Consider the following 13,595-nt stretch of genomic DNA (forward strand, 5'->3'; position numbering starts at 1 on the left):
TTGTGATGCCCAAGTAAAAAATATCCAGCCCACAATCACTTTTTATTTTGAAAATCAGTCATTTTGTGTGTGTTTTTTAAATTAGTAGGCTTCACAAACAAAATTGTTTTATTATACATCATACATCAAAGGTTTGTTTCATGTTTCTCTTAGAGCCTAGCCTTTTTAGCCACAACATAATTCCCATTTCTTTTGTGTTATTTAATGTAAAGGAGGTAACAGGCAAAGTGGACAAGTGACTCTAAATCAATTGCTATTAAATTCTAAGACCCAGAGATTATTGTAGCTTTTCATGTCATTCACTGCTGGTCTCAAAGGAACCAGGAGTGGTTGGTGGCAAAATACTTTTATGTAATGTCTGAGGCAATACAAAGTAGTACACACTACACCTTCAGAATATGAACATGAAGTTGAACACAGTTTGGTCTGTTACTCTAGCTGTACTTCTTAATCTAACAGGTACGTCGGCGCTTACTAAAACTTTTAAACAATGAAATAAAAAAAAAATTGTAACAGTTTTTCTCAGTCGCTTTGGTGCATTTCTCACATCACTATTTACATTTGTACAACAGTTAATTCAGTTCTCAAAACAATTAGTACAAACTGCATCAATAAGCATGTATTCATGTCAATGTATGTGTTAGTGTCACCAAGATGAAAAGTCTTGACATTTTTATTTATGAACAAGATTTTGTTCATGTTTTCATTATGACAGTTTACTCTATAAATGTTTTCAAGTGCAAAAAAGTCAGATCTTGTGACACTACCTGAAAATGCTCAAGACAGCACTATACATTTGCACAGCTATTTGAAAAATACAGTAAAGTTACACATTACTATATTTAGTGAGGTAACTGAGACACTGAATATTTCACATTTTTACTCCATATGCTCATTGCAATTTTAATTTGTTCACAGCATTGTGCAAAGAAAAAATACACCTTTATTTACAACAAACATAAACCCTTTGGGTAGAACTGTGCACAACTGTAAATAATATTGCAGTACATATTGAAACTGAATATATAACATAGTACTGTAATCATTCTTGCACATCCAGACATTCCTCTCTGTCTGGCCACATCATTTCATCTTAAATCACAGCAAGTATCATCTCTTGCAATGCAGCTATGAAAGATTTAAAAAAAAGGTGTAAAATTTGCTTGCCAAATTTTGATAACTAGTTCAACATTTTTGTACGTAATGACTCAAGCAATGAAATGATGACTATTAGTTTTATATGGAATGACTATTCAGCATTCACAAGTATAGTTACTGACTGTCATGACATAAGCAAATTATAATGTTATAAAACAGCAAAAAGCTGTATAAAAGCAATTGATGCATGTCCAAAAGCATTTGCAATTTGTTTGAATAAAAGAGAAACCGCAACTATTTGCACAAATGACAAAATGTTATGGAGGTCGAACTAACTGTTGTGCAAATGTAAATAGTGATGTGAGAAATGCACCAAAGCGACTGAGAAAAACTGTAAATAGAGTTTTATTTCAAGTGGAATAACTACTTAAGGTCTTGCTAAGTATATCAAGTGGATGATTTGTAAAAATAAATAGCATAATTTTGTTATGAGAATAACAATTAGTTTTGTGAACAGTCAACAGTTACAGACAGTATAGTTTTCATAGCTTGATTGTTAAATGCTTAAAACTCTAGTGTGGAATCTATGAACTACCATGAAAATTTAGAGACAAGCAAAAATAAATAAAATAAAAACATCTCGAGATTAAAGTCATTACAATGCAATATTTATCTATGAGTTGTTTGAGAAAAAAGTCTAAATAAATAAAATTACAAGAATAAAATATTATTATATATATATTTAGTTACTCTTTGTGCCCACTTCTTGTTTTTCCTCATATAGGTTCTTTCTGTCAGCTAGATGGTAAGTAACTCTAAGTAATGTTTTGTGCGTTTTCGTAGCTTTTCAATTTTCACATTTTTTCCTCTCTCATCAGTGTGTGGCCAAGCACCCCTTAACACAAAATTTATTGGAGGGAAGGATGCGAATGCAGGGTCTTGGCCCTGGCAAGTAAGCATTAACGAAATCAGCTATCAAAACCATTTCTGTGGTGGGAGTCTCATCAATAAAGACTGGGTTTTGTCTGCAGCTCATTGTTTCCAAAGGTATGAAATAGTCTGAGCTTTAATACAATTTAAATGTCAAATCAACATACATATAGCATATGGATTGAACTGACCTCTATTTATAGCATCGGCATGTCAGACATTGTGATCTACTTGGGACGTCAGAACCAGCAAGGCCCAAACCCGCATGAGATAAACAGAACAGTGATTCAACTCATCATTCATCCTAACTATGACTCAGATACTGAAGACAATAACATAGCACTGCTTCAGCTCTCATCTTCTGTGAATTTCACCGATTATATTCAACCAGTCTGTTTAGCTGCTGCTGGTAGTGTATTCAATGAAGGACTTTCAAGTTGGGTGACAGGATGGGGGGCCTCTCTAGGTAAGTGAACCTGTTTCAAGTGATACTACATATCCAAGGTAAAGCTTTCACAACAATTAAAAAATGTTATGTTGAATGACATGTCTTGGTATGTTACAGAAAAATTATTTCCTGATACGTTCCAGCAAGCAGAGATTCCAATTGTGAGCAACAATGACTGCAATATTGGTTATAATGGTATTATGACAGATAACATGCTTTGTGCTGGACTGTTGAATGATGATGGAGAAACCCCATGTCAGGTAAGATAACCATCATTCATTTTACAAGAATTTTGTATTAACAGTATAGTCCATTTCTCATAGTCTTATGACATAACCTTGGATTTGCCAAGTTACTCTAAACCTAGGCCTGTATTTATCAAGCCTCTGAGAATTCATCACAAGTACACAGCTTAAAGCAATACTGCAGCCAAATATCAACAGGACCTCATGATTTACTCAACCTCAAGCAATCCGAGATACTTATGTCCATCATCTCTCAGACGAACACATTTGGAGATATTTAAGTAAATGTCCTTGCTTTTGCCAAGATAATAATGGGAGAAAAAAAGGATCAGGGAACAATTTCTGACTTTAAAGCCTAAAAAGTGCATCCATCCTTCACAGAAGTAATCCACATGGCTCCAAATTGTTTTAAAAAAAGATCTTTTGTGGGTAATTGATGCAATTTTGTAAGAAAAATATCCATATTTTAAACTTATTTTAAGAACCCATCTTGGATTCACGGAACAATTAAAAAATAATACTATGGAAGTGAATGGTGCCAGTGTGCCACTGATATATTTGGTTACAAACATTCTTTAAAAAAAAATCCTTTGTGTTCAGCAGAACAAAGAAGTTTATACTGGTTTGGAACAACTTAAAGTTGTGCAAATGATGAAGAAATTTAGATTTTTCTGTGAACTATCCCTTTAAGTTTGGAAGTAAGAGTAAATTTCATGAATTCTCATCACTTAAAACCAGTGGCAGCCGGTGACTTCTTATTCGAGGGCACACAATGCGAAGCTCGTCACAACATGTATGTAGCTCATCATGTGTGTCACATCATGTGAACCATGTGCATCATACGTCTTGTCAAAATAAGTGCCTGCTGCACACGTCTAAAGGGTTTGTAATACAAGTAACGTATATAAGTGTAATAAGATATTTGCTTAATGTTACGTGAGCATCTCTTTTATCATAAACCCTTTTGATGCGTGTGCAGCAGGCACTTATCTTGACAATACACATGACGCACATTGTTCACATGACACAACGCACACATATTTTTAATTCATGCCTATCAGAAGAGAAGTCACCAGCTGCACTGCTTTAAACTAAAATGGCACTTTGAGAGGCTTGATAAATACAGACCTAGAGCTAAGATTTCAGTATCAGTCTTAAACTTAATACTGAATTGGGACTTTTTTTACAAGCACTGCATCACCAACCTTTAAGATGCATTCCCATCTATATTTCAATCTCTGTAACAGTTGTTAATAGAGGTGTTAATGTGATATATTTTTCATTGCAGTATGATGCTGGAGGGCCACTGGTCAGTAAGCAGGGCTCCAGATGGATTCAGTCTGGAATTGTGAGTTTTAATCAAGGCTGTTTGGATCTCACATTCCCGAGTGTGTTCACCAGAGTGTCTCAGTACCAGGACTGGATCAACATTTACACACTCAACAACCAGCCTGGATTTTTTACATTCCCTGATGATTACGATTATGCTCAAGATGGCATTTCTAATATTACTAGTATTTTCAGTGGAAGCTCAACCAGCCTTTACTTACCACTTACCCACACATGCTCTATTGCCAGTCTCATCTTTTGTTTCCTTATTCAAAGGTTGTCTGAGTCATCATGATAGTTGGTCATGGTTGACTCATAAAGCACAGATAAATAGTAGATGCCGATAGTTTTTCTTGTATTTGTCCTTTCTGTGTATTTGTTTCTTTCGGTTTCCTCATATTTGTCCTTTAAAAAAAACTGTACTCAAAATGAAACTTAAAAATTTGGGCTTACCAGATTGGTTACAGAGACTAGAAAAGCCAACAAACGCCAGCCAACAGTTCAAACGAAAGTTGATACACAAAACTTCTGGAGGTGTGTAGATCCAAAAATATCTCGAAAGATCATCTGTCCATGTGAATAACAATATGCAAGACTAATAGACAAATTAAGACACACATTATTGAGCATATAAGTGCAATTAGAAGAGAAGACCAGAAATCTCCTATGGATCGCTCTTCATTGAAATGTCCCATTCAATGTGAGATTTAAACTTTGTAGTTATTGAGCACTTAACCTCATGCAGAGGTGGTAATATATAGTGGAAACTTCACAGAGGGATTTATCTTTGATCTTAGATATTTATATCCTCTAGGTAGATGTTTTCAGCAGTAACGTGAGTATATTGTTTTCTCATTTCCATGTAAAGCACTTTGAATGACCTCTGTGAATGAATTGTGCAATACTAAAGCAATAAGCCCCGAGAAGCAATGGGTTACTGTCAGCTTCATGTTGTGCCTAACAATGGCCCTTAGCTGTTATAAAATGCACTGTAACCCCACTGCTTTGCGGGGCTTATTGCTTTTATAAAACGGTTACTTTATATGCATAGCAGGATTTCATAAAATTAAACACAAATAAGTTGTAATTATATTAGTACCAATATTACTCTTCCACCAAACAAAGTAGTTCCTCAGAATCAAGTGTGTCCGCTACAGAGTGCAGTTCTCAAGCAACACAGACGCAGCAAAGACCCAATGAAAATATGTTTTAAGACTGTGGTGTTTATTTTTATAAATCAACATTCATCTAATTTATACATTAACATTTATATCGTGCAACTGTTGAAGTGATGATCAAATATGGTTGGAAGCATGCTGAACTCTTTCCCCGTCAGCGGGTTTTTTTTAAGTTGCCACCCAGTTTTATTTTAATGCCTTACAGAAAATGATCTTCTTTAACTCTTTCACCGCCAGCGTTTTTAAAAAAAGTTGCCAGCCAGCGCCAGCGTTTTTCATGATTTTCACCAAAGTTTAATGCCTTCCATGCATTAGAAAAGAAGAAATGTTCTTCTTTAAATATATAAACTTACAATATACCAAATGAAAGAACAGACCCTCTGCTTTCAAACAAAAAAAAAACGTTTCATCCTACCTTTAGTGGTTCTTTTGTAATCAGCTTTTGAATATGGGTAGGTTTTTGCAAAAACACCATATTTTGAGCAAAAAGCAGAGATAATTCCATTTTTGTGACGGACTTTTCATAGAGATCCCATTCAGAGCGATCTTTAAAACAGACACGGACATGCAGCCGCTTGCCATAGGGCAATACTTCCGGTTTTAAAAAGTTGCAGAAGGGTGGATAATAGCGGTATCCAAAATATTTAAAAAAGTTTTAAAGTTGGAGATTCCAGCTGATACGAGATGAAAGAATTTATATATACCTTATAATATAAAGCAATGTACTTGATCAAAGTACACATACTTTACATTACTGACAAATACACTATCTCGGTATCTAACATTGTGATCTACTGTGGGGATAAAAGACCAGAGAAAAAGAAAAGGACAATGTAAAAAGTATACTTTATTTCATTTTCAACACTCTTTCTGCACATTTGGGACACTTAAATATCTTGAATATTTTAAGTACAAATGAACAATTAGAAAACACAATAAGAGAACAATGAAAAGGGAACTTTCTCAAGAAAAAAGAATCAGAGTTCTCTCCAGAGTTACCACGCGAATAGGAAATCCAGACATTTCCAAACCTGCTAAGATCCAGAACAACAGGCCTAAAAAGATCCTGTGACTTACCAATCGGAGCTATGAATGCTAGAAGGAACTGTTTTCAAAAAGATTGGACAATCAATAGGAGAAACAGATCAGATGTTCTCCAACAGTAGTCACATTCAAATCCAGACTCAAAACACATCTGTTTAGCTATGCATTTACTGAATGAGCACTATGCTGCGTCCGAACTGATTGCACTATATTTCATATGCACTATTTTAAATCTTTTTAATTATCTTGTTTTTATTCTTATATGTAACTGTTTTATACTTTTAATCCTGTTTTCACACCAGTTTTTATTAAAATCACATTTATTTTCTTTTAATTGATATTTTAAATTCATGTATCTTTGCATTTCTATGTAAAGCACTTTGAATGACCTCTGTGTATGAAATGTGCTATACAAATAAACTTGCCTTGCCTTGCCTATCTTACTCATTATCTGTCAGTGTATTATGCTCTGCTGAATGTGATGCTTCTCTTGGGCCAAGAGCATCAAAGCAGGGACTGTTAGAATTTATGTGTAGTTTGCCTTGACACAGATTCCACTCCAACTTGGCTGTTAAAACAAGCTCATCCCTCTAAAAGGCTTGATAATCATAAAGGTAATCTCAGTTCAAGCAATATAGTAATATATCCTGTAGTGATACTTTATCAATAGTAGTATGGGAGCAAAAGTGAGACTTTGAGAACCAACACAGGTCAAAGAGGGTCTAGAATAACAGACAAAATTAACATTTTTCAGTTACCCTTTTTATATATATTTTTGTGATCAATAATTCTCATATGTCCGCAGCCATTTTAATGTCCTTGTCAGGTCTGTGCTTAAATATCAAGACAGAAGACAAGAAGGATCATGGAGTGTATTACCCATTGGACACTTAATTGAGCGTATTTCCCAAATCTAAATTGAAGGTTGAGGCTCATGTTGGCTTCTTTGTATTTATATGCCTTATCAAAAGATAACTATATGGCTAAAAGATCACATATTGTGATTTCAGCTAATTGAGAAAGTCAGTGCCATAAAAACTGGCTGCTATGCTTGTAAAATATCAATGTCTCTACACAAAGTGTATGCTGTTATATACACACACACAAATATGCTGTTATACTCAAAATAACTCAATGTACAAGCCAAAAATTAAGCTTTGTTTTTGCACAGGCCTACTAAATGGTTAATGGTGCCACCTGTTGATCAACATTAAAAATTAAAATTTTTACCTCTTTGCAAAACTTAAAACCACCAACAATCAAGAATGCATGATTATATGATTTCATGGCTTTGCAATCAAAACATTTCATCATAATGGCCACAAACAGTAATTAATAAAAAGTAATCTGATGCTGCACAAAAATTATGCATCAATGCCAATTTTTTACAAATTTTTGAGATGCCCAAGTAAAAAATATCCAGTCCACAATCTTTTTTATTGGAAACACAAACTTTTTTATTGGTAATCAGTCATTTTGTGTGTGTGTGTGCGTGTGCGTGAGTGTGTGCGTTTTATTAGTGACATAATTTATGATTTTCGTAATTAACACTTAAAATTCTAATATTTTTGTAAACATTTCGTAGTTTTGATCAGAGGTTGATTAACAGATTTATGCAAAAAAATACCCAACTGATACATTTTTACAACAGTTTAATTTAGTGGATGTTTTCATCCTGAACAACACGAACACTGAACAAAATGATTGATTCAATTTACTAAATTTTTTAAGGTAAGTGGTTGCAATCAATTTATTTAAGCTACATTTAAACAAAATTAAAATTAAATTAAAATAATATAGCTTAAATAAATTGATTGCAACCACTTACCTTAAAAAAATTTAGTAAATTGAATGAAACTTTTTTTTTCAGTGAAAAGGTAGTTAAAATGTCAAAGCATTTTTCCCAAAATATGCGTCAAAATAAGATTTGTCACAAAAGATCATTCCATTTGCTGAAACACAGGGAAAGTTGTGACTAAATTAAGACTAAAAAACTCCATAGTGGATGAAAACATCCCTAACAATACATAAAGGTTAACTAAAACATTAGTGTATAACTGGCGGTAAGCAGCAGGCAACTTCCTATGTAACACACTAATGTAACAATATTGTTTTATTTTTTATTATTTACTTAGGATAAAATTATTTTGTAATTGTAGTTCAAAATGTCAGTGTTAGATTCATGCTAATGTATTTTAATAGGGTGTTTCACACAGGTAATTTAGAAGCGGGGTTATCCCAGAAATTAATCCAAGGTTATGAAGCCCTACCCCGAAGCAGGGTCAGCACAGCTTTTGCTGGGTTAACCCGGCATTGCGATGTCAATCGTGTGCAGTGTGAAATGTTATGACTTGATCCTAAGCAACGGACAGCCAATCAGAAACTGAAGAGCATGTAATCTGCTCTAAGATTTTATCCTCCAAATATCATAATATTCTAATCTGATCACTCCCCGGTTTCTATAACAGCAGATTTTGGTATAGAAAGACCCCCTTCACTGAAAAAAAATCTTCATTGAATTAAATAAAAAATGTTAAGGTAAGTGGGTGCAATCAATTTATTTAAGCTACATTTAAACAAAAGTTTTATATTTTATTTTACTTTACTAATCTTTTTTGTTTAAATGTAGCTTAAACAAATTGATTGCAACCACTTACCTTAAAAAAATTGATTAAATTCAATGATTCATTTTTTTCAGTGTTACGCGTGGCGTTTTAACCCCAACCTGTTAAATGAGGACAATTTTAAAACTGTCTGCAATGCTCATTTTGCAGATTTAATCTCTTTAAATGATAAGGGGGATGTATCAGACTCAACTTTATGGGAATCTCTTAAAACTGTCATCAGAGGCCACGTTATAGCATTTCAAGCTGATCTGAAAAAACAGAGGGGCAAAAGGCTTTCAGAGATTGAAACAGAGTTGTCAACTCTAGAACAGCAGTTTACACTTACAACATCCAATTCAACTTTGACACATATTATGAAATTAAAATATGAATACAATACTCTTTTGTCTACATAAATTCACTCTCTTATTAAGAGATTATTACAAATCAGGCAGAAACATTTTGAATTAGGGGACACACCTCGATTTCTCCCACGTCAACTTAGGTGTGCACAAGCTATACCAGAGCCATACATGCTATTAAGTCAAAATCTGGTGTGTTAACCACTAAGCCAATTGAAATAAATAATGTTTTTCAGAAATTCTATTAAGAATTGTATTCTTAGTTCTCTTGGCCTCTTGAATATTATAAAGCATTCTCAGATCAAACTGGCCCCTTAATGTGAAGGATGTTTAAAAACTCTATTGAGAACAAAAAGGTAGCCTACCAGAAACACTGTACATGGCAAATATTTTGTTGATTTTAAAGAAAGACAAAGATAGTACGGACCCTTCCTCTTATAGGCCCATTTCCCTTCTTAATAATGATCTTAAAATATTTACAAAAATTCTGGCAAATATTTTAAACAAGTGCATTGGTTCAGTAATACATGAGGATCAAACAGGTTTTATTCCTGGGAGATTTTCTTTTCATAATGTGCGTAGACTCATGAATATTGTGTATAAAAACAAAGAAAAACATGACAAAATTGCTATTTTATCTCTGGACGCCTATAAGGCATTTGACAGTGTCGAATGGAATTATTTATTAAGCACTATAGAAGAATTCGGTTTAGGCCAAAATTTTACTTTGTGAATTGAGATGTTGTATCTTTGCCCCTCTGCTTCTGTTCTTACAAACAATAATACATCAGCTTCTTTCTCTCTTCACCGTGGTACCCACCAGGGATGTCCACTAAGTCCTTTACTTTTCGCCCTTGCAATGGAGCCATTGGCAATAAGTATCAGAAATCCCCCGTGTATATCTCCTGTAATGATGATGATCTCTTTATATGCAGATGATGTCCTTCTTTTTCTTGCAGATCCCAAAACATCTTTCCCTTTTTTGTTTGACCTTATCAGAGAATTTGGAGCGCTATATGGTCAATTGGCAGAAAAGTGAATTTATGCCATTATACGATACTTTAGGCTCAAATTTTATGAACAATCTCCCATTCAGAACTGTAAGTGAATTCAAATATCTTGGTATTACAGTGTCCATACATTATGAAAATTTATTTGAAAAAATTACAAACCTATAATAGATAAACTAAAGAGTAATATAGAGATTTGGCGAGTAGTCCCTTTAACAATGATTGGCCGTATTAACGCAATTAAAATGGTGACTTTACCTAGATTCCTTTTATCTGTTTCAAAACGTCCCAATTTTTTCTAACACAGTTATTTTTTTTAACTCTCGATAGTGGTGATCATGCCATTTTTTGGGGATACCGAACCCATCGTATATCTAAAACTCATATCTGTAAAACAAAAGATGTAGGAGGGTTGGGCCTTCCCTGTTTTCAAAATTACTATTGGGCAGCTAACATGAGGGCCTTAATGTATTGACGAAGCGCGTACCCTGGGGAATGGAATGCCGCTATTCCTGCTTGGCTTGCTATTGAACGGGATATCCAAGATTCCTCTCTTCCTGCTTTACTCTTTACAAATATACCAGACTGATTGGAAGGCATAAGAAATTAAACCCCATGGGTATGAGTTCCCTCAAGATTTGGTACCAAATTAGAAAGTTCCCTCAGATATGTTCCCTTACTCCTATAGCTTGCAATCACGCATTTCCCCCCTCCCAGATGGATAAAATCTTTTCAGTATGGAAGGAAAAAGGAAATTAAATCTGTAGGAGATTTATATGTAGATAATATATTTGTTTCTTTTGCCCAACTGAGACAAAAGTATGGATTACCTCCCTCTCATTTTTTTTGATATTTACAAGTACGGAATTATGTTAAAAGTAATATCTCTAATTTTGAAATTTACACTCTAAAAAATTGTGCCGTTAAATAACAGTAATCAACTGGCAGCTTGGTTGCCAGCAAGATAATGTTATTTTACAGTTCTTCCTCTGTTAAAATACAGTTCTACTTCCGTTAATTTACAGCTCTCCTATTTTAACAGTATGTTAATGTTATAATGCCCTGAAAGCAACTCATTTAATTTAGGACACCAATTGCAGGATCCATTCAAGTTTATAAATATATATTTATATGGTGGTGTTAGTATTATGAACTTAATTCATTTGAGTCCAATGAACACAAATATTACTTCTAAAATTGAACTGCAAACATTTAAACTTTCACACAAATCTCATGTAGTTCACCATGAGCAAACTACACAGTTACTGCTTTAAAATAAAACAACAGGCAGCATAACATCAATGATCTACTGCCCATCCTTAACCTAAACAATCACACTACTCTTCAGCACAATGGTAACCCAACAACTGAGTCAAATCCTAACAAAACAAAACATTAAACACTAAGAGATCTCTCACATTATCATCTTGTGTAAATCCCCTGAACAGTTTTTAAGTTCACATGATTTAAAAAACAAAATACAAGGACTTTTCTCTAATATCTGTGTGAAATTAACATATTTCTGTATGCAAATTTGACTGTTAAGTTTTCTGTTTTTTAACAGCACATTCTGTTAAATAACAGTAATCAACTGGCAGCTTGGTTGCCAGCAAGATAATGTTTTTTTACGGTCTCCTTCGGACTGTTAAAAAACATTAGCATTCTGTGTTTTTATATCTTACACATTTAACCCTTTAAACCCCATCGCAAAATCCTTGGTGTCAAAAGAACACTGCTTAATGTGTCCACACTACAAAGAGTAAAAGAAACAGAGCCAATGTTGAAGTTAATGAGATAATGAAATGATGATTGAGTGATTAATGATGAACAGCTGCTGTTAACAAACACAATCACTGAATAAAAGATGAACATAAACCGAATAAAAGAGAAAACAAGCAGAAACTCAACTTACAGACTTAGATGAGACTCAGACTTACTCAGATTTCCTAAGATCTCACAAGAAGATCATCAAACAACTCCACAAACAGCATTACCATCTTCATTTATTACAAACCAGTTAGATTTTATATTATATGTACATTAGCTCTTACTGAGAAATAAATTATAAGGTGTGGTTTCCTAAACAGGTATTATCTTAAACCAGGAATAGTTTAATTAGGAAATTTAACAAGTTTTAACAAACATGCCTAACTAAAAACATTACTTGTGCATTTTCAGGCGAAACAAAGGGCACTGATGTATTTTAAAATATGTCAGTGCAAGTTGTTTGGAGTTTGGACAGCTCTAGTCTAATAGTCTAATCCCTAAATAATAGTTACCATTCTCGTGATCAGTGTTTATTTTAGTAGGACTCTTGATCCTTGGGTTTGCCCTTTGGTGTTATATTTATTCATGCTTATCAATGTGATTTGAAAGACATTGAATATGGCAAAAAAGTATAAATAAAGTATTATCACTAACTAATGACTGTTATGGTGTAAGTCTCATGAGTCAAAAGTAATTTACTGATTTATACAAAAGCTCATTACTGATTAGATGGGTGGCAACCCCTTATAGTAGTCTTATAATGTGACAGAAACTGAGTGTTGAGGTAGCCAGAGGAATCTTAAAAACATTGGGATTAAATGAAATTAAAAAACACAAGCAAACTACACACACAGACATCAAGAATCAGGCTATGAATCTCAACAATGGTGACTATCAAATGAAAAGCTTCATGCTGCAATGCATGCTGGGTATCAGCATAGTACAAAACTCATTAAGCCGATGAACTGTTTTTCCATTTTCTTTTGTCACCCTAGTTGAGAATCGTAGGCTGATTCTTGATGTCTGTGAGTGTCATCTGAGGATTGGCTTCAAGTTTGCAAAAATCCATTTGTAGGCAACTCTGTCAAGATTTCAGATTACGGTTATACTAATAATTCATGTAATGATTCAAATATGTATATACTTATTCATAAACATTCCTAAAAACTACTAATTTTTATGATTCAGCTTCATAAGGCTGGTAAGACAAACTACTGATCAATAATCAGACATCCAACCTCACAAGTGTCTATCATCTCTTGGTTTTCTTTGCCATAACAAACATGCATCATAAAGACACAGTTACAGCAACCAGACTGTAAACCAAGTCAAGAGCCCAACTAATGAAAACAGTGATCACAATAATGGTGACTTTAAAGAAAATGCTTGTAAAGTCTAGTAAACACCTGTTTGTTCTCAGTAAGAACTGTTGTAGATGTATAACAGAAATAAAGTCAAAGTGGTTTATAAGTGAAGATGGTAATGGTGTTTGTGTAAATGTTTAATTCTCCTCTGGTGATATATGGAGAGATTTAATGTGTTGTGTTATTTTCAGTTGATGTTCATCTAAGTCTTTGT

The 13,595-nt window shown here is 33.8% G+C and overlaps 1 protein-coding gene across 1 annotated transcript; it reads left to right on the forward strand.

The window, feature by feature from the left end:
* Positions 1–170: 170 nt before the first annotated feature.
* LOC135758649 (chymotrypsin-like protease CTRL-1) lies at positions 171–4,345 on the forward strand. Its single transcript, XM_065273242.2, has 6 exons — positions 171–459; positions 1,883–1,903; positions 1,977–2,145; positions 2,232–2,494; positions 2,594–2,736; positions 4,010–4,345. The coding sequence occupies exons 1-6, from the start codon at positions 399–401 to the stop codon at positions 4,343–4,345; spliced, it is 993 nt and encodes a 330-aa protein (XP_065129314.2). The 5' UTR covers positions 171–398.
* Positions 4,346–13,595: the final 9,250 nt, after the last annotated feature.

The sequence above is a fragment of the Paramisgurnus dabryanus genome, chromosome 3 (genome assembly GCF_030506205.2).
Source record: "Paramisgurnus dabryanus chromosome 3, PD_genome_1.1, whole genome shotgun sequence".
NCBI classification, from domain to species: domain Eukaryota; kingdom Metazoa; phylum Chordata; class Actinopteri; order Cypriniformes; family Cobitidae; genus Paramisgurnus; species Paramisgurnus dabryanus.